Source organism: Oncorhynchus nerka, linkage group LG17 (genome assembly GCF_034236695.1).
Source record: "Oncorhynchus nerka isolate Pitt River linkage group LG17, Oner_Uvic_2.0, whole genome shotgun sequence".
In the NCBI taxonomy this organism is placed as follows: Eukaryota; Metazoa; Chordata; class Actinopteri; order Salmoniformes; family Salmonidae; genus Oncorhynchus; species Oncorhynchus nerka.
Window position 1 is genome coordinate 9,435,374 of NC_088412.1, and position 22,500 is coordinate 9,457,873.

A 22,500-nucleotide genomic window follows, 5' to 3' on the forward strand; every position below is an offset into this window, starting at 1 on the left:
GGCTACTATTAGAACTATAGGCTACTATTAAGAACTATAGAACTATAGGCTACTATTAAGAACTATAGAACTATAGGCTACTATTAGAACTATAGGCTACTATTAAGAACTATAGAACTATAGGCTACTATTAGAACTATAGGCTACTATTAAGAACTATAGAACTATAGGCTACTATTAGAACAGTAGGCTACTATTAGAACTATAGGCTACTATTAAGAAATATAGAACTATAGGCTACTATTAGAACTATAGGCTACTATTAAGAACTATAGGCTACTATTAAGAACTATAGAACTATAGGCTACTATTAGAACTATAGGCTACTGTTAGAACTATTAGAACTATGGGCTACTATTAGAACTATGGGCTACTATTAGAACTATAGGCTACTATTAGAACAGTAGGCTACTATTAGAACTATAGGCTACTATTAAGAACTATAGAACTATAGGCTACTATTAAGAACTATAGAACTATAGGCTACTATTAGAACTATAGGCTACTATTAAGAACTATAGAACTATAGGCTACTATTAGAACTATAGGCTACTATTAAGAACTATAGAACTATAGGCTACTATTAGAACAGTAGGCTACTATTAGAACTATAGGCTACTATTAAGAAATATAGAACTATAGGCTACTATTAAGAACTATAGAACTATAGGCTACTATTAAGAACTATAGGCTACTATTAAGAACTAGAGAACTATAGGCTACTATTAGAACTATAGAACTATAGGCTACTATTAGAACAGTAGGCTACTATTAGAACTATAGGCTACTATTAAGAAATATAGAACTATAGGCTACTTTTAAGAACTATAGAACTATAGGCTACTATTAGAACTATAGGCTGCTGCTAGAACTATAGGCTACTATTAGAACTATAGGCTACTATTAGAACTAGGGGCTACTATTAGAACTATAGGCTACTATTAGAACAGTAGGCTACTATTAGAACTATAGGCTACTATTAAGAACTATAGAACTATAGGCTACTATTAAGAACTATAGAACTATAGGCTACTATTAGAACTATAGGCTACTATTAAGAACTATAGGCTACTATTAAGAACTATAGAACTATAGGCTACTATTAGAACTATAGGCTACTATTAGAACTATTAGAACTATAGGCTACTATTAGAACTATGGGCTACTATTAGAACTATAGGCTACTATTAGAACAGTAGGCTACTATTAGAACTATAGGCTACTATTAAGAACTATAGAACTATAGGCTACTATTTAGAACTATAGGCTACTATTAAAACTATAGGCTACTATTAAGAGCTATAGAACTATAGGCTACTATTAAGAACTATAGAACTATAGGCTACTATTAAGAAATATAGAACTATAGGCTACTTTTAAGAACTATAGAACTATAGGCTACTATTAAGAAATATAGAACTATAGGCTACTTTTAAGAACTATAGAACTATAGGCTACTATTAGAACTATAGGCTGCTGCTAGAACTATAGGCTACTATTAGAACTATAGGCTACTATTAGAACTAGGGGCTACTATTAGAACTATAGGCTACTATTAGAACAGTAGGCTACTATTAGAACTATAGGCTACTATTAAGAACTATAGAACTATAGGCTACTATTAAGAACTATAGAACTATAGGCTACTATTAGAACTATAGGCTACTATTAAGAACTATAGGCTACTATTAAGAACTATAGAACTATAGGCTACTATTAGAACTATAGGCTACTATTAGAACTATTAGAACTATAGGCTACTATTAGAACTATGGGCTACTATTAGAACTATAGGCTACTATTAGAACAGTAGGCTACTATTAGAACTATAGGCTACTATTAAGAACTATAGAACTATAGGCTACTATTTAGAACTGTAGGCTACTATTAGAACTATAGGCTACTATTAAGAGCTATAGAACTATAGGCTACTATTAAGAACTATAGAACTATAGGCTACTATTAAGAAATATAGAACTATAGGCTACTTTTTAGAACTATAGGCTACTATTAGAACTATAGGCTGCTGCTAGAACTATAGGCTACTATTAGAACTATAGGCTACTATTAGAACTATAGGCTACTATTAGAACAGTAGGCTACTATTAGAACAATAGGCTACTATTAAGAACTATAGAACTATAGGCTACTATTAAGAACTATAGAACTATAGGCTACTATTAGAACTATAGGCTACTATTAAGAACTATAGGCTACTATTAAGAACAATAGAACTATAGGCTACTATTAGAACTATAGGCTACTATTAGAACTATTAGAACTATAGGCTACTATTAGAACAGTAGACTACTATTAGAACTATAGGCTACTATTAAGAACTATAGAACTATAGGCAACTATTAAGAACTATAGAACTATAGGCTACTATTAGAACTATAGGCTACTATTAAGAACTATAGAACTATAGGCTACTATTAGAACAGTAGGCTACTATTAGAACTATAGGCTACTATTAAGAACTATAGAATTATAGGCTACTATTAAGAACTATAGAACTATAGGCTACTATTAAGAACTATAGAACTATAGGCTACTATTAGAACTATAGGCTACTATTAAGAGCTATAGAACTATAGGCTACTATTAAGAACTATAGAACTATAGGCTACTATTAAGAAATATAGAACTATAGGCTACTTTTAAGAACTATATAACTATAGGCTACTATTAGAACTATAGGCTGCTGCTAGAACTATAGGCTACTATTAGAACTATAGGCTACTATTAGAACTATAGGCTACTATTAGAACAGTAGGCTACTATTAGAACAATAGGCTACTATTAAGAACTATAGAACTATAGGCTACTATTAAGAACTATAGAACTATAGGCTACTATTAGAACTATAGGCTACTATTAAGAACTATAGGCTACTATTAAGAACTATAGAACTATAGGCTACTATTAGAACTATAGGCTACTATTAGAACTATTAGAATATTAGAACTATGGGCTACTATTAGAACTATGGGCTACTATTAGAACAGTAGACTACTATTAGAACTATAGGCTACTATTTAGAACTATAGGCTACTATTAAGAACTATAGAACTATAGGCTACTATTAGAACTATAGGCTACTATTAAGAACTATAGAACTATAGGCTACTATTAGAACAGTAGGCTACTTTTAGAACTATAGGCTACTATTAAGAACTATAGAATTATAGGCTACTATTAAAAGAACTATAGAACTATAGGCTACTATTAAGAACTATAGAACTATAGGCTACTATTAAGAACTATAGAACTATAGGCTACTATTAAGAACTATAGAACTATAGGGTACTGTTAAGAACTATAGAACTATAGGCTACTATTAGAACTATAGGCTGCTGCTAGAACTATAGGCTACTATTAGAACTATAGGCTACTATTAGAACTAGAGGCTACTATTAGAACTATAGGCTACTATTAGAACTATAGGCTACTATTAGAACTATGGGCTACTATTAGAACTATGGGCTACTATTACAACTATGGGCTACTATTACAACTATGGGCTACTATTACAACTATAGGCTACTATTAGAACTATAGGCTACTCTTAGAACTATAGGCTACTCTTAGAACTATAGGCTACTATTAGAACTATGGGCTACTATTAGAACTATGGGCTACTATTAGAACTATGGGCTACTATTAGAACTATTAGAACTATAGGCTACTATTAGAACTATCGGCTACTATTAGAACTCCATAAACTATTAGGACCTCATTTAATAGGCCAATATTTTAACTGCATGGCATACTAGTGATTCTCAGTTATCTCTGCATTTTTTAATTGAATTCAGGCTTTAGAATTTAGTGTACACTGTGGGTTTGCAGTTGTATGATGGACTTTTTTACATAACACAGTTGACTTAACTCACTTTATTTTCTATATCAATTTCAATCCTTTTCACACAGTTTTAAGTGGGAGATCAAGAAGTTATGAGACTAGCGTCATGATGCAACATGGTGGAATCACCATCAGAGATACTGTCTCTTTGTCTAACGGGACTCCCCTCCCTGTCCCCTGTCCTCTCCCCTGTCCTCTCCCCTCCCTGTCCTCTCTCCTACCTCTCCTCTCCCTTCCCTGTCCTGTCCTCTCCCCTATCCTCTTCTTCTCCTGTCCTCTCCTCCTCTCCTTGTCCTCTCCCCTGTCCTCCTCTTCTCCTTTCCTCTCCCCTATGTCCTCTCCCCTGTCCTCCTCTTATCTTCTCCTCTCCTCTCCCCTGTTCTCTCCCTTCTTGCCTTGTTAAATAAAGGTTAAATTCTCCTCCTCCTCTCCCCTCCTTCCTCTCCCCTATCCTCTCCCTTGTCCTTTTCCCTCCCCCTGTGCCCTCCTCTCCTCCCCAGGTCTGGAGATCACAGCAGAGAACTTCATGGAGCGTTTGGACAACGGCTTCCTGCTGTGCCAGCTGGCTGAGACGCTACAGGAGAAGTTCAAGCAGAACCAGACCAAGAACCATGGAGAGGTGCCTGGCGCTGGCCACGGAAAGGTACTGGCTGGGAAACCTTCACCGCAGCAAGCTAGAACCAAGGCAGGGATCATATAGCCTGGTTCCTGTTGGCCCGTGTTCAAAAAGTATCTCAGAGTAAAAGTGCCTTTTAGATCATAATGAGGAATAGATTATATGGAGAAGGGGGACCTGATCCTAGATCAGCACTGTTACTGAGAAACCTTTATAATACAGTCCCAGATCTGTTTGTGCTGTATTGTCAACTCCTGTGGTTGGTTGGCATGACAAACAGACAGATCTGGGACCAGACTAAGGATCATTGTGGGAAAGGAGGATACCTAGTCAGTTATACAACTGAATGCATTTAACCTGAAATGTGTCTTCCGGACTTCACCCAACCCCTCTGAAACACAGAGGTGCGGGGAGCTGCCTTAATCGATGTCATCTGCACCCGGGGAGCAGTTGTTGTTGGGGGTTAACTGCCTTGATCCACCTTGCCGGCTGGGGGATTCGAACCTGCAACCTTTTGTTTACTGGTCCAACGCTCTTAACTGCTAGGCTACCCGCTGCTCATGTAACCATTAGTTAACTGCCTTGATCCACCTTGCCGGCTGGGGGATTCAAACCTGCAACCTTTTGTTTACTGGTCCAACGCTCTTAACTGCTAGGCTACCTGCTGCTCATGTAACCATAGTTAACTGCCTTCATCAAGGGTAGAACAGCTGATTTTAAAATAAATTATTGGCACCTTTGCCAGTTTGTCTATTCGAACCAACAACCTTTCGGTTACTGGCCCAACGCTCTAACTGCTAGGCTGAAGGTAATCACCAGGCTGATTTTGTAGTTGAGGTTCGGGTTTCGCCCCATGCAGTGCCAATGACTCGTCAGCAAAATACCCTCTCCGGTATATCTGGGAAATGTGAATTCCTTTGTCTCGTTGTTTTTGTTGTCCTTGAATTCAATGCTACCACTGAATTAGTAAATATCTCATGGTCTTACTGCCACCATGGAATTATGACTCAGAATTCTTAGCATTTGGCATCTCTCAAGGACTCAAGATCTTTTGTTTACATAGAATATTAGGAATGCCAAAAAACGCAACCCAACCCTGTAATTTGGCTGTTAATCAACCTCTGAATTCCCCCAGATTGACAGACAGGATTTTACTTTGGAGGTTGAAGAAAATCACCCCCCCCCCCCAACCCCAGGATTGTGTTATAATTTATCCTTTTTATAGTTCCACAGGAATCTGAAAACAGACATAATATTAGCCTGTGGCTCGACAGATGGTCTTACATACAAGCCACATTTGAAAGAAACTGAAGTATCAGTATTCCTACTTCGATAATAGCTGACTATCTTGTTGTTAAGAAGGCATCGGTTGATTTGGATGATATAGTGTGTTGATGTTTTCATACAATTTATAAACCTTTATTTAACTAGGCAAGTCAGTTAAGAACAAATTCTTATTTTCAATGACGGCCTAGGACCAGTCTAATCAGACAGTCTAATTGACCAATTGAGACTTTAAGACATCAGATTCCCAGTCATTTTGTTTTCTTAAAATGGATTTCCTAAGATATTCTAGCAAAGTCTGTTTCTGCAAGGTCTTTGGCATGTCATGGCTGTAGTGAGCTGTTGGTACAAGATTTCCCCCTCTTGCGGCCCAATATTTGAATAGAGGCCACATACAGGATATTGGAGTGAGTAGCACTGTATAGGAACGTACTGTATAGGAAGGTAGTGTATAGGAAGGTAGTGTATAGGAAGGTACTGTATAGGAAGGTACTGTATAGGAAGGTAGTGTATAGGAAGGTACTGTATAGGAAGGTACTGTATAGGAAGGTACTGTATAGGAAGGTAGTGTATAGGAAGGTACTGTATAGGAAGGTACTGTATAGGAAGGTACTGTATAGGAAGGTACTGTATAGGAAGGTAGTGTATAGGAAGGTACTGTATAGGAAGGTACTGTATAGGAAGGTAGTGTATAGGAAGGTACTGTATGGCTTGTTAAACTGTATAGGAAGGTAGTGTATAGGAAGGTAGTGTATAGGAAGGTACTGTATAGGAAGGTACTGTATGGCTTGTTAAACTGTATAGGAAGGTAGTGTATAGGAAGGTAGTGTATAGGAAGGTACTGTATAGGAAGGTGCTGTATAGGAAGGTACTGTATAGGAAGGTACTGTATGGCTTGTTAAACTGTATAGGAAGGTAGTGTATAGGAAGGTAGTGTATAGGAAGGTACTGTATAGGAAAGTAGTGTATAGGAAGGTACTGTATGGCTTGTTAAACTGTATAGGAAGGTAGTGTATAGGAAGGTAGTGTATAGGAAGGTACTGTATAGGAAGGTAGTGTATAGGAAGGTACTGTATGGCTTGTTAAACTGTATAGGAAGGTACTGTATAGGAAGGTAGTGTATAGGAATGTACTGTATAGGAAAGTACTGTATAGGAAGGTAGTGTATAGGAAGGTAGTGTATAGGAAGGTAGTGTATAGGAAGGTAGTGTATAGGAAGGTAGTGTATAGGAAGGTACTATATAGGAAGGTAGTGTATAGGAAGATAGTGTATAGGAAGGTAGTGTATAGGAAGGTACTGTATAGGAAGGAACTGTATAGGAAGGAACTGTATAGGAAGGTACTGTATAGGAAGGTACTGTATAGGAAGGTAGTGTATAGGAAGGTAATGTATAGGAAGGTAGTGTATAGGAAGGTACTGTATAGGAAGGTAGTGTATAGGAAGGTACTGTATAGGAAGGTACTGTATAGGAAGGTACTGTATAGGAAGGTAGTGTATAGGAAGATACTGTATAAAGAATTAAAGAGAATGTTTAGCTTGTTTTGGCCGTGAGCCCAACTGTAAAGTAATGTACCTGTCTCTATCCTCTCAACTGTAAAGTATCCCTGTAAAGTAATGTACCAGTCTTCCTTAACTCTAGTACTGTAAAGTAATGTTGACCTCATCCCGTCAGTTGAGGATGCCTGGTCATTCTTTAAGAGTAACTTCCTCACCATATTAGATAAGCATGCTCCGTTCAAAAAATGCAGAACTAAGAACAGACACAGCCCTTGGTTCACTCCAGACCTGACTGCCCTCGACCAGCACAAAAACATCCTGTGGCGGACTGCAATAGCATCGAACAGTCCCCGCGATATGCAACTGTTCAGGGAAGTCAGGAACCAATACACGCAGTCAGTCAGGAAAGCTAAGGCCAGCTTCTTCAGGCAGAAGTTTGCATCCTGTAGCTCCAACTCCAAAAAGTTCTGGGACACTGTGAAGTCCATGGAGAACAAGAGCACCTCCTCCCAGCTGCCCACTGCACTGAGGCTAGGGAACACGGTCACCACGGACAAATCCATGATTATCGAAAACTTCAACAAGCATTTCTCAACGGCTGGCCATGCCTTCCGCCTGGCTACTCCTACCTCGGCCAACAGCTCCGGCCCCCCCGCAGCTCCTCGCCCAAGCCTCTCCAGGTTCTCCTTTACCCAAATCCAGATAGCAGATGTTCTGAAAGAGCTGCAAAACCTGGACCCGTATAAATCAGCTGGGCTTGACAATCTGGACCTTCTATTTCTGAAACTATCCGCCGCCATTGTCGCAACCCCTATTACCAGCCTGTTCAACCTCTCTTTCATATCGTCTGAGATCCCCAAGGATTGGAAAGCTGCCGCAGTCATCCCCCTCTTCAAAGGGGGAGACACCCTGGACCCAAACTGTTACAGACCTATATCCATTCTGCCCTGCCTATCTAAGGTCTTCGAAAGCCAAGTCAACAAACAGGTCACTGACCATCTCGAATCCCACCGTACCTTCTCCGCTATGCAATCTGGTTTCCGAGCCGGTCACGGGTGCACCTCAGCCACACTCAAGGTACTAAACGACATCATAACCGCCATCGATAAAAGACAGTACTGTGCAGCCGTCTTCATCAACCTTGCCAAGGCTTTCGACTCTGTCAATCACCATATTCTTATCGGCAGACTCAGTAGCCTCGGTTTTTCGGATGACTGCCTTGCCTGGTTCACCAATTACTTTGCAGACAGAGTTCAGTGTGTCAAATCGGAGGGAGGGCATGTTGTCCGGTCCTCTGGCAGTCTCTATGGGGGTGCCACAGGGTTCAATTCTCGGGCCGACTCTTTTCTCTGTGTATATCAATGATGTTGCTCTTGCTGCGGGCGATTCCCTGATCCACCTCTACGCAGACGACACCATTCTATACACTTTCGGCCCGTCATTGGACACTGTGCTATCTAACCTCCAATCGAGCTTCAATGCCATACAACACTCCTTCCGTGGCCTCCAACTGCTCTTAAACGCTAGTAAAACCAAATGCATGCTTTTCAACTGATTGCTGCCTGCACCCGCTTGCCCGACTAGCATCACCACACTGGATGGTTCCGACCTTGAATATATGGACACCTATAAGTACCTAGGTGTCTGGCTAGACTGCAAACTCTCCTTCCAGACCCATATCAAACATCTCCAATCGAAAATCAAATCAAGAGTCGGCTTTCTATTCCGCAAACAAAGCCTCCTTCACTCACGCTGCCAAGCTTACCCTAGTAAAACTGACTATCCTACCGATCCTCGACTTCGGCGATGTCATCTACAAAATTGCTTCCAACACTCTTCTCAGCAAACTGGATGCAGTTTATCACAGTGCCATCCGTTTTGTCACTAAAGCACCTTATACTACCCACCACTGCGACTTGTATGCTCTAGTCGGCTGGCCCTCGCTACATATTCGTCGCCAGACCCACTGGCTCCAGGTCATCTACAAGGCCATGCTAGGCAAAGCTCCGCCTTATCTCAGCTCACTGGTCACGATGGCAACACCCATCCGTAGCACGCGCTCCAGCAGGTGTATCTCATTGATCATCCCTAAAGCCAACACCTCATTCGGCCGCCTTTCGTTCCAGTACTCTGCTGCCTGTGACTGGAACGAATTGCAAAAATCGCTGAAGTTGGAGACTTTTATCTCCCTCACCAACTTCAAACATCAGCTATCTGAGCATCTAACCGATCGCTGCAGCTGTACATAATCTATTGGTAAATAGCCCACCCATTTTCACCTACTTCATCCCCACAGTTTTTATTTATTTACTTTTCTGCTCTTTTGCACACCAATATCTCTACCTGTACATGATCATCTGATCATTTATCACTCCAGTGTTAATCTGCAATATTGTAATTATTCGCCTACCTCGTCATGCCTTTTGCACACATTGTATATAGACTCCCCTTTTTTTCTCTACTGTGTTATTGACTTGTTAATTGTTTACTCCATGTGTAACTCTGTGTTGTCTGTTCACACTGCTATGCTTTATCTTGGCCAGGTCGCAGTTGCAAATGAGAACCTGTTCTCAACTAGCCTACCTGGTTAAATAAAGGTGAAATAAATTTAAAACATTTAAAAAATGTACCCGTCTCTATCCTCTCAACTGTAAAGTATCCCTGTAAAGTAATGTACCAGTCTTCCTCAACTCTGGTACTGTAAAGTAATGTACCTGTCTCTATCTTCCTCAACTCTGGTACTGTAAAGTAATGTACCTGTCTCTATCTGCCTCAACTCTGGTACTGTAAAGTAATGTACCTGTCTCTATCTTCCTCAACTCTGGTACTGTAAAGTAATGTACCTGTCTCTATCTTCCTCAACTCTGGTACTGTAAAGTAATGTACCTGTCTCTATCTTCCTCAACACTGGTACTGTAAAGTAATGTACCTGTCTCTATCTTCCTCAACTCTGGTACTGTAAAGTAATGTACCTGTCTCTATCTTCCTCAACTCTGGTACTGTAAAGTAATGTACCTGTCTCTATCTTCCTCAACTCTGGTACGAGAGCGAGAGCGAGAGAGAGAGAGAGAGAGAGAGAGAGAGAGAGAGAGAGGCAACAAAGCGGGTCATATAGCCAATGTCAAATCTCTGAAAGCAATTCTGCATCACTAACTATCATGTTGTTCACCAGAAACTGGATGTGAATAGAGTCTTGAGGGCATTTAGCTTCAAAGTCAGTAGCAAGGGAAACTGTTTGTTGAGAAAGTTGACATATATATATATATATAATAATATATATATATGGTAATAACTTTAATGCTTTCAGGCCCTAAGGGCTATTGCTGTTTAGTTATACCACTGGGCTGGAGCGTTGCATTGCAATAATTTTACTGAGGGAATGACCAGGAGGGGAGGAATGGGCTCTTTTGTTTAGCTTTGAGCGAGAATCTCTCTGGGTTTGCTTGGAGGCTTCAGTGAATTCCTGATCAGAACTGGGTTCAAATAGCATTTGAAATCATTTTGCTGGGCTTTGAGCTTGCATGGCGCAATGGAACCAATGGAACCAACAGAACCAACGGAATAGAATACTGTAAACCTCGACCATCTGGCACTTCTGGCAGGCTAAAAGTATTGTCTGTTACAGAGCTGATGGTGTGGGTCTCCTGATGCTGGTGTGGGTCTGTTACAGAGCTGGGGATGGTGGGTCTCCTGATGCTGGTGTGGGTCTGTTACAGAGCTGGGGATGGTGGGTCCCCTGATGCTGGTGTGGGTTTGTTACAGAGCTGGGGATGGTGGGTCTCCTGGTGCTGGTCTGTTACAGAGCTGGGGATGGTGGGTCTCCTGATGCTGGTGTGGGTTTGTTACAGAGCTGGGGATGGTGGGTCCCCTGATGCTGGTGTGGGTCTGTTACAGAGCTGGGGAAGAAGGGTCTCCTGATGCTGGTGTGGACTGTTACAGAGCTGGGGATGGTGGGTCTCCTGATGCTGGTGTCGACTGTTACAGAGCTGAGGATGGTGGGTCTCCTGATGCTGGTGTGGGTCTGTTACAGAGCTGGGGATGGTGGGTCCCCTGATGCTGGTGTGCGTTTGTTACAGAGCTGGGGATGGTGGGTCTCCTGATGCTGGTGTGGGTCTGTTACAGAGCTGGGGATGGTGGGTCTCCTGATGCTGGTGTGGGTCTGTTACAGAGCTGGGGATGGTGGGTCTCCTGATGCTGGTGTCGACTGTTACAGAGCTGGGGATGGTGGGTCTCCTGATGCTGGTGTGGGTCTGTTACAGAGCTGGGGATGGTGGGTCCCCTGATGCTGGTGTGGGTTTGTTACAGAGCTGGGGATGGTGGGTCTCCTGATGCTGGTGTGGGTCTGTTACAGAGCTGGGGATGGTGGGTCCCCTGATCCTGGTGTGGGTTTGTTACAGAGCTGGGGATGGTGGGTCTCCTGATGCTGGTGTGGGTCTGTTACAGAGCTGGGGATGGTGGGTCCCCTGATGCTGGTGTGGGTTTGTTACAGAGCTGGGGATGGTGGGTCTCCTGATGCTGGTGTGGGTTTGTTACAGAGCTGGGGATGGTGGGTCTCCTGATGCTGGTGTGGGTCTGTTACAGAGCTGGGGATGGTGGGTCCCCTGATGCTGGTGTGGGTCTGTTACAGAGCTGGGGATGGTGGGTCTCCTGATGCTGGTGTGGGTCTGTTACAGAGCTGGGGATGGTGGGTCTCCTGATGCTGGTCTGTTACAGAGCTGCTGCTTACTGTTAATTTTGTTTGATAGTTTAATTCACTTTTGTTTGATCTATTTCACTTGTTTTGGCAATGTTAACATATGTTTCCCCATGCCAATAAAGCCCCTTTGAATTTAAATGAAACTAAATACATGTAATTGAAACTAAATAAAGCCCTTATGAATTGAGAGAGCTAAAGAGACTGGAGAAAGTGGTATGTTGTTTCAGCTGACCTAGAAACCGGTTCACTCTACCTAAAAGAAGATAAGGGGAAAGTGAACCCATATTTATCTCTGAGCTCAATAGGTCATGTTTGTAGAGACTGGGCTTGAAAGATGGTCAGTCAGTTAGGCAGACTGTTACAATATTACATCTCTATTATTACCTTTCTTCTTCTTCTTCCTACTCTCATCTCTTACTAATCAGGTTATTTCATGAGAGATTGAACATGGCACTCGCTGTTTAATATACCTGGGGCCAATTTCTCCCCAATACTTTAGTCAATTAACAGACCTGCCGGCCGCAATGAAATCTACAGCAGGATTAATACACCCTCGGTTTCAGTGGCTCCGGCGACGTTGTTCTGACCAGCAACTGTCTGCTCGCAGAGAAATGGAAAAAATACATGTTTGGAACTGATCGTTGATCGCATGGTGCACGAATGAATGAAATCAATTGATTACTGAATGTTATCGATGGACAATGGCTTTGTAGGATTTAAATATACATCGGCTGCCTCCTGTTCAACGCTTAAACTCTGTAACGAATCTTTTTGAATGGCTGTCGTAGTTCACGAATTATAGGTCTATTGGGGCAAATCTCCCATTCCACTAAGTGTCGTTCACAATCTAGTCCGGTTGCGCCTGCAACTAGACCTCGTTTTCAAATGTATCAATAAATCATCTTATTTATATGCCTAGCAATCACAAATGTACATTGTTTGAAGCACAGTTTTAGACATTTCAGTCACAGTTGACAGCTCCGATAAATCCCCCAAATGGTGAACGAGATGGCTTTTAGAATCATGATTTCTTCCAAGTATTTTGGGGTTCATCGTTCGCAGGTACGGAGTCCTGCATGCTCTGGGCGTTACTGACTCAAATGAACAGAATGAGTCCAAAGATGAGTTATTTTGACTGAACGAGTCGAACAGATCAGATTCTGTAAAAACAGAAACTTTCCATGGAAGTATTTAGACCCCTTTTAGACCCAGCCTTATACTAAAATGGATGTTCTACACACAATAGCCAATATTAACAAAGCGAAAAACAAGTTGACATTTTTGCAAATGTATTAAAAAACACACACAAAAAAAACGATACCTTATTTACATAAGTATTCAGACCCTTTGCTATGAGACTCTAAATTGACCTCTTGTGCATCCTGTTTCCATTGATCATCCTTGAGATGTTTCTACAACTTGATTGGAGTCCACCTGTGGTAAATTCAATTGATTGGACATGATTTGGAAAGACACACACCTGTCTATATAAGGTCACACAGGTGACAGTGCATGTCAGAGCAAAAAAAAAAACAAGCCATGAGGTCGAAGGAATTGTCTGTAGAGCGTAGAGACAGGATTGTGTCAAGGCACAGATCTGGGGAAGGGTACCAAAACATTTCTGCAGCATTGAAGAGATACAGATATCTATTAGATAATTATTTGGGGAAGGATCATTACACTATGACGTCATAACGGAGGACACACCCTCTTGCCGTTCTGTTAAGGATTGAAGAGATACAGTTGAAGTCGGAAGTTTACATACACCTTAGCTAAATACATATAAACTCAGTATTTCACAATTCCTGACATTTAATCCTAGTAAAAATTGTCTTATGTTAGTTAGTATCACCACTTTATTTTAAGAATGTGAAATGTCAGAATAATAGTAGAGAGAATTATTTATTTCAGCTTTTATTTATTTCATCACATTCCCAGTGGGTCAGAAGTTTACATACACTCAAATAGTATTTGGTAGCATTGCCTTTATATTGTTTTAACTTGGGTAAAATGTTTCAGGTAGCCTTCCACAAGCTTTCCCAATAAGTTGAATTTTGGCCCATTCCTCCCGACTGTCACGGCTTCCGGCTGACTGTGGCTCCCCTGCCTGTTTGGGCGGTGCTCGGAGGTCATCGTCACCGGCCTACTAGCCGCCACCGATCCCTTTTTCATTTTCTATTTGTTTTGTCTTATTAGTTGCACCTGTGTCTTTTGTGTTTGCTTGATGGGCTTCCTTATTTATAGCTAGGCTACCCGCCCTTGTTTTGTGCGGGATTACACTTACGTTACGTGTGTGTGATTTTGGTGTTCGTGTTCCGGACCTGGTACCCTGTGTGTTCTGGGTTGGTCCACATTTTTCCGCGCCCTGTGTTGTGGGCATTGTTTTCTGTGCAATTATTAAAGTGCACTTCTTCCTGTGGAAATATATGCTCTTTGCGCCTGATTCCTCCTCACGCACCTAGTTATCTGTGACACTGACAGAGCTGGTGTAACTGAGTTGGGTTTATAGGCCTCCTTGCTCGCACACGCTTTTTCAGTTCTGCCAACAAATGTTCTATGGGATTGAGGTCAGGGCTTTGTGATGGACACTCCAATACCTTGACTTTGTTGTCCTTAAGCCATTTTGCCACAACTTTGGAAGTATGCTTGGGGTCATTGTCCAATTGGAAGACCCATTTGCGACCAAGCTTTAACTTCCTGACTGATATCTTGAGATTTTGCTTCAATATATCCACATAATTTTCCATCCTCATGATGCCATCTATTTTGTGAAGTGCACCAGTCTCTCCTGCAGCAAAGCACCCCCACAACATGATGCTGCCACCCCTGTGCTTCACGGTTGGGATGGTACTTCTTCGGCTTGCAAGCGTTCCCCTTTTTCCTCCAAACATAACGATTGTCATTATGGCCAAACAGTTGTATTTTTGTTTCATCAGACCAGAGGACATTTCTCCAAAAAGTACAATCTTTGTCCCCATGTGCAGTTGCAAACCGTAGTCTGGCTTTTTTATGGCGGTTTTAGAGCAGTGGCTTCTTCCTTGCTGAGCGGCCTTTCAGGTTATGATATAGGACTCGTTTTACTGTGGATATAGATACTTTTGTACCTGTTTCCTCCAGCATCTTCACAAGGTCCTCTGCTGTTGTTCTGTGATTGATTTGCACTTTTCACACCAAAGTATGTTCATTTCTAGGAGACAGAACGCATCTCCTTCCTGAGCGGTATGACTGCTGCGTGGTCCCATGGTGTTTATACTTGCGTACTATTGTTTGTACAGATGAACGTGGTACCTTCAGACGTTTGGAAATTGCTCCCAAGGATGAACCAGAGTTGTGGAGGTCTACAATTTTCTTGGCTGATTTCTTTTGATTTTCCCATGATGTCAAGCAAAGAGGCACTGAGTTTGAAGGTAGGCCTTGAAATACATCCACAGGTACAACTCCAATTGACTCAAATTATGTAAATTAGCCTATCAGAAGCTTCTAAAGCCATGACATTATTTTCTGGAATTTTCCAAGCTGTTTAAAGGCACAGTCAACTTAGTGTATGTAAACTTCTGACCCACTGGAATGGTGATACAGTGAATTATAAGTGAAATAATCTGTCTGTAAACTATTGTTGGAAAAATGACTTGTGTCACGTACAAAGTAGATGTCCTTACTGACTTGCCAAACTATAGTTTGTTAACAAGAAATTTGTGGAGTGGTTGAAAAATGAGTTTTAATGACTCCAACCTAAGTGTATGTAAATGTCTGACCTCAACTGTACTTGGTTGGAACAGAAATGAATCTTCTGCCTTTCTCCCAACATCAGACACATTGAGAAACACAGAGTCAGCACCACTGGATGAAGAGCTGGTGGATGACCTGACAAACATTTGTTTTAACCTCTCTCCATCTAATCCTAACCTCTAATCCTAACCGCTCTCCATCTAATCCTAACTTCTCTCCCTCTAATCCTAACCTCTAATCCTAACCGCTCTCCATCTAATCCTAACCTCTAATCCTATCCGCTCTCCATCTAATCCTAACTTCTCTCCCTCTAATCCTAACCTCTAATCCTAACCGCTCTCCATCTAATCCTAACCTCTAATCCTAACCTCTCTCCATCTAATCCTAACCTCCAATCCTAACCTCTAATCCTAACCTCTAATCCTAACCTCTCTCCCTCTAATCCTAACCTCTCTCCCTCTAATCCTAACCTCTCTCTATCTAATCCTAACCTCTAATCCTAACCTCTCTCCCTCTAATCCTAACCTCTCTCCATCTAATCCTAACCTCTAATCCTAACCTCTCTCCCTCTAATCCTAACCTCTCTCTATCTAATCCTAACCTCTCTCCCTCTAATCCTAACCTATCGCCCTCTAATCCTAACCTCTCTCCCTCTAATCCTAACCTCTCTCCCTCTAAACCTAACCTCTAATCCTAACCTCTAATCCTAACCTCTCTCCCTCTAACCCTAACCTCTAATCCTAACCTCTCTCCCTCTAATCCTAACCTCTAATCCTAACCTCTCTCCATCTAATCATAACCTCTCTCCCTCTAATCCTAACCTCTAATCCTAACCTCTCTCCCTCTAATCCTAACCTTTAATCCTAACCTCTCTCACTCTAATCCTAATCTCTAATCCTAACCTCTCTCCCTCTAATCCTAACCTCTCTCCCTCTAACCTTAACCTCTCTCCCTCTAATCCTAAACTCTCTCCCTCTAATCCTAAACTCTCTCCCTCTAATCCTAACCTCTCTCCCTCTAATCCTAACCTCTCTCCCTCTAACCCTAACCTCTCTCCCTCTAATCCTAACCTCTCTCCATCTAATCCTAACCTCTCTCCATCTAACCTCTATCCCTCTAATCCTAACCTCTCTCCCTCTAATCCTAAACTCTCTCCCTCTATTCCTAACCTCTCTCCCTCTAATCCTAACCTCTCTCCCTCTAACCCTAACCTCTCTCCCTCTAATCCTAACCTCTCTCCCTCTAATCCTAACCTCTCTCCCTAACCTCTCTCCGTCTAATCCTAACCTCTCTCTGTCTAACCTCTCTCTCTCTCTCTCTCTCTCTCTCTCTCAGGCCATCCCGTGTCGGAGGATCCCGTGTCGTGCCAGCGCTCCCTCTGGTTCCTTCTTCGCCAGGGACAACACAGCTAACTTCCTGACCTGGTGTCGTCAGGTGGGGGTGGGAGAGACCTGCCTGTTTGAGTCTGAGGGACTGGGTGAGCACGGATGTGGGTCCATTTGCCTTAATGCTCTGTATTGATTATTTCAAGTTACAAGACAACTGACCAAATCGCAGATCTCAGTTCCCTCTCATTAGGTTTTAGAAAAAGGCATCTGAACGTTTCCTGAATTCACTGAAGTCAAATGAAATTAACCTCAATCCTGGCGAGAAGAGTACACTTCCTCTGATCACCGTCGGTCAGGTTTCCCCCTCTCTCTCCACCCCTATCCCCCTCTCTCCCCACCCCTGTCCCCCTCTCTCCCACCCCCTGTCCCCCTCTCTCCCCACCTCTGTCCCCCTCTCTCCCCCACCCCTGTCCCCCTCTCTCCCCACCCCTGTCCCCCTCTCCCCCACCCCTGTCCCCCTCCCCCCACCTCTGTCCCCCTCTCTCCCCACCCCTGTCCCCCTCTCTCCCCACCCCTGTCCCCCTCTCTCCCCACCCCTGTCCCCCTCTCCCCCACCTCTGTCCCCCTATCTCCCCACCCCTGTCCCCCTCTCTCTCCACCCCTGTCCCCCTCGCTCTCTCTCCACCCCTCTCCCCCTCCCTCTCTCCCCACCCGTGTCTCACTCCCCCACTCCCATCTCTCCCAACCCATCCCCCTCTCTCCCCACCCCTGTCCCCCTCTCTCCCCAGTCCTGTCCTCCTGCCCCAGCGAACAAAATCACTTACAGCCCAGACAGAGACCATCCCCTCCTCTCCTCTCCATTCCTCTCCCTCTCTACACCAGCTCATCTTCTGTTGTCCACAGACTCCATCCACAATAGCCTGACTTCACACAATACCCACTCGGACAGCGGAATGTCCTGAGACGGCTGAGACTGCCTTGGCTTACCAAATGACTGATATGGACTGTAATGTGTATTTTAAGCAGTCGTTCACTGTACAGAACATCCCAGGAAACAGAATAAGAGAAGACAGACAGTGGGGAGTTAGCTGGCTGGCTGGAGGGAGAATGTTATTTAAATATTTCACTCAGTCGTACAGTGGGGAGTTTCGTGTTGCTCTCTTCTATGCTGTTAAAGTCTACGTCAGTGCCTAGATTCTGCATTATGTTCTGTGTCCCAAATGGCACCCTATTCCCTATATAGTGCACTACTTTGAATCAGAGCCCTATGGCATGGACAAAAGTAGTGTCCTATACAGGGAATAGGTTGCCATTTGGAACACATGCAGTATATGTCTGAATTTAATGTGAAGATGATCTCAGAGCATCTCTTGAAATATGCATGAGAATACCTAGCCTTTTAAACCTGATTGATGAAGGCCACGTCAGCCGAAGAGGTGCAGACGATTCGCATTCGCATTTTCTCTCTCCTGGTCGGTTTTCTGGCTGACGGTTGGTTTATTCCCCTCTTGTTTTCAACCCCAGCCAGCTATGCTCCTAGACTTTTTTTTTTTATTCAGTGAAAAATACATCTGGATAATTTAGGACTAGAATGGAATAGAACTTGATTGTCCATCCAAGGCTAGTTAGTGTGGTCACAACCACAGTGTGTTACAACAGGGTAGCTAAGCTAACTGTCCTGTTCCCTCAAGGCTAGTTAGTGTGGTCACAACCACAGTGTGTTACAACAGGGTAGCTAAGCTAACTGTCCTGTTCCCTCAAGGCTAGTTAGTGTGGTCACAACCACAGTGTGTTACAACAGGGTAGCTAAGCTAACTGTCCTGTTCCCTCAAGGCTAGTTAGTGTGGTCACAACCACCGTGTGTTACAACAGGGTAGCTAAGCTAACTGTCCTGTTCCCTCAAGGCTAGTTAGTGTGGTCACAACCACAGTGTGTTACAACAGGGTAGCTAAGCTAACTGTCCTGTTCCCTCAAGGCTAGTTAGTGTGGTCACAACCACAGTGTGTTACAACAGGGTAGCTAAGCTAACTGTCCTGTTCCCTCAATGCTAGTTAGTGTGGTCACAACCACAGTGTGTTACAACAGGGTAGCTAAGCTAACTGTCCTGTTCCCTCAATGCTAGTTAGTGTGGTCACAACCACAGTGTGTTACAACAGGGTAGCTAAGCTAACTGTCCTGTTCCCTCAAGGCTAGTTAGTGTGGTCACAACCACAGTGTGTTACAACAGGGTAGCTAAGCTAACTGTCCTGTTCCCTCAAGGCTAGTTAGTGTGGTCACAACCACAGTGTGTTACAACAGGGTAGCTAAGCTAACTGTCCTGTTCCCACTCTTTCTCCTTCTTGCCTTCTTTTCCCTGTGATGGATTGAATAGTGTATCATCACGGTGTAGCTGTACGACAACAGGTTTGGAGAACTATTGCTGTCATGATGCATGGTGTGCTGTGTCACACGTCATTATCCCCATCGATCCTCCCACTGTCTGTCACTGTGTTCGTGGGAGTCTAGTTTTAGTCTAGAAATTCCTGTTTTGTCCGATCTTCAAAAAAAATAATAATTCTGGAGCTGTTTTTAAGCCCCCAAAACTCATGTTCACCTTAAACTACCACACCAATATTAAAAAGGTCATCTTTAACAAACAACACTTCTCATTTCCTCTCATACCCATTGGCATGTGCGTATTCGAGTTTTAACCCACTTTAAACCACTTTAACCCAGTTTCAATGAGATATTATTACCACCTGGTCATTTGAGATGTGTTGCAAGGAAGATCATTCGTTTAATTACTGAATTAGTATTGATTTCTCCTATTAGTTCTTCACAAGCAGCCACAGGAAGTGTGTCTGTGTCTCCTCCAACTGGGAAGGATAGCATCTCGGTAAGAAAGAATTGATGAGGGATTTTTCTCCTTATTTTTCATTTAAAAAAAATGATTCATATATCATATACATGTGTATTTAAATAGAAGTTTAATTAACCTTTTGATGACATCCTGTCAGAGACGATTATTCTCAGTCTGTAAAAATATCAAACCTAAAGGAGTGAGGTAGTCCCACTCCTAAAATATTGTACATTTTTTGGATTGAGAGAGTGATGAAATGGCAGTTGGCCAGATTCAACTCCATGCTGCAGTGGGCCAGATTCAACTCCATGCTGCAGTGGTTCAGATTCAACTCCATGCTGCAGTGGTATAGATAATCTGTGTGATGAAACAACAGTGGGCCAGATTCAACTCCATGCTGCAGTGGGCCAGATTCAACTCCATGCTGCAGTGGGCCAGATTCAACTCCATGCTGCAGTGGGCCAGATTCAACTCCATGCTGCAGTGGTATAGATAAGCTGTGTGATGAAACAACAGTGGGCCAGATTCAACTCCATGCTGCAGTGGGCCAGATTCAACACCATGCTGCAGTGGGCCAGATTCAACACCATGCTGCAGTGGGCCAGATTCAACTCCATGCTGCAGTGGGCCAGATTCAACTCCATGCTGCAGTGGGCCAGATTCAACTCCATGCTGCAGTGGGCCAGATTCAACTCCATGCTGCAGTGGGCCAGATTCAACACCATGCTGCAGTGGGCCAGATTCAACTCCATGCTGCAGTGGTATAGATAATCTGTGTGATGAAACAACAGTGGGCCAGATTCAACTCCATGCTGCAGTGGGCCAGATTCAACTCCATGCTGCAGTGGGCCAGATTCAACTCCATGCTGCAGTGGGCCAGATTCAACTCCATGCTGCAGTGGGCCAGATTCAACTCCATGCTGCAGTGGGCCAGATTCAACCCCATGCTGCAGTGGGCCAGATTCAACTCCATGCTGCAGTGGGCCAGATTCAACTCCATGCTGCAGTGGGCCAGATTCAACTCCATGCTGCAGTGGGCCAGATTCAACTCCATGCTGCAGTGGGCCAGATTCAACTCCATGCTGCAGTGGGCTAGTGAGTTAACCCACTGTTCCTAGCCGTCATTGAAAATAAGAATTTGTTCTTAACTGACTTGCCTAGTTAAATAAAGGTGAACAATGTACTGTCTCTACCTGCTCACCAATCAAGCTTAATGTACTGTCGCTACCTTCTCAAGGCACAAAAGGCTTCTTAACAGCTTCTACCCCCAAGCCATAAGACTCCTGAATAGGTAACCAATGGTGACCCGGACTATTTGCATTGTGTGGACCCCCCCAACCCCTCTTTTACACTACTGCTACTCTCTGTTCATTATATATGCATAGTCACTTTAACCATATCTACATGTACATACTACCCTCAATCAGCCTGACTAACCGGTGTCTGTATGAAGCCTCTCTACTGTATGTAGCCTCTCTACTGTATGTAGCCTCTCTACTGTATGTAGCCTCTCTACTGTATATAGCCTCTCTACTGTATGAAGCCTCTCTACTGTATGAAGCCTCTCTACTGTATGTAGCCTCTCTACTGTATGTAGCCTCTCTACTGTATGAAGCCTCTCTACTGTATGTAGCCTCTCTACTGTATGAAGCCTCTCTACTGTATGTAGCCTCTCTACTGTATGTAGCCTCTCTACTGTATATAGCCTCTCTACTGTATGTAGCCTCTCTACTGTATATAGCCTCTCTACTGTATGTAGCCTCTCTACTGTATGTAGCCTCTCTACTGTATATAGCCTCTCTACTGTATGTAGCCTCTCTACTGTATGAAGCCTCTCTACTGTATGAAGCCTCGCTACTGTATGTAGCCTCTCTACTGTATGTAGCCTCTCTACTGTATGTAGCCTCTCTACTGTATGTAGCCTCTCTACTGTATATAGCCTCTCTACTGTATGTAGCCTCTCTACTGTATGTAGCCTCTCTACTGTATGTAGCCTCTCTACTGTATGGAGCCTCGCTACATTTATAGACACCACGTCTCACAGCGGTTGGAACAAAGGACAGATTTCCACCGGTCCAATGTCCACTGCTCGTGTTTCTTGGCCCAAGCAAGTCTCTTCTTATTATTGGTGTCCTTTAGTAGTGGTTTTCTTTCTTATTATTCTCTGATGGCGCGTTGTGGAACACACCTTCCACGTTGTTTATGTTGTGGAACACACCTTCCACGTTGTTTATGTTGTGGAACACACCTTCCACGTTGTTTATTATTCTCTGATGACGCGTTGTGGAACACACCTTCCACGTTGTTTATTATTCTCTGATGGCGCATTGTGGAACACACCTTCCACGTTGTTTATTATTCTCTGATGGCGCATTGTGGAACACACCTTCCACGTTGTTTATTATTCTCTGATGGCGCATTGTGGAACACAGCTTCCACGTTGTTTATTATTCTCTGATGGCGCATTGTGGAACACACCTTCCACGTTGTTTATTATTCTCTGATGACGCATTGTAGAACACACCTTCCACGTAGTTTATTATTCTCTGATGACGCGTTGTGGAACACACCTTCCACGTTGTTTATTATTCTCTGATGACGCGTTGTGGAACACACCTTCCACGTTGTTTATTATTCTCTGATGGCGC

At 43.0% G+C, this 22,500-nt stretch overlaps 1 protein-coding gene across 1 annotated transcript in view; it reads left to right on the forward strand.

Annotated features, from left to right (window-relative positions):
• The window catches only part of LOC115120049 (growth arrest-specific protein 2-like), a 56,233-nt gene that overhangs the window by 20,603 nt on the left and 13,130 nt on the right, over nucleotides 1–22,500 (forward strand). The window contains exons 3-7 of the mRNA XM_065002758.1: nucleotides 4,363–4,505; nucleotides 17,021–17,162; nucleotides 19,825–19,888; nucleotides 20,377–20,556; nucleotides 20,644–20,947. Coding sequence (XP_064858830.1) covers nucleotides 4,363–4,505; nucleotides 17,021–17,162; nucleotides 19,825–19,888; nucleotides 20,377–20,556; nucleotides 20,644–20,947 — 833 coding nt within the window. The remainder of the gene's footprint in view (nucleotides 1–4,362; nucleotides 4,506–17,020; nucleotides 17,163–19,824; nucleotides 19,889–20,376; nucleotides 20,557–20,643; nucleotides 20,948–22,500) is intronic.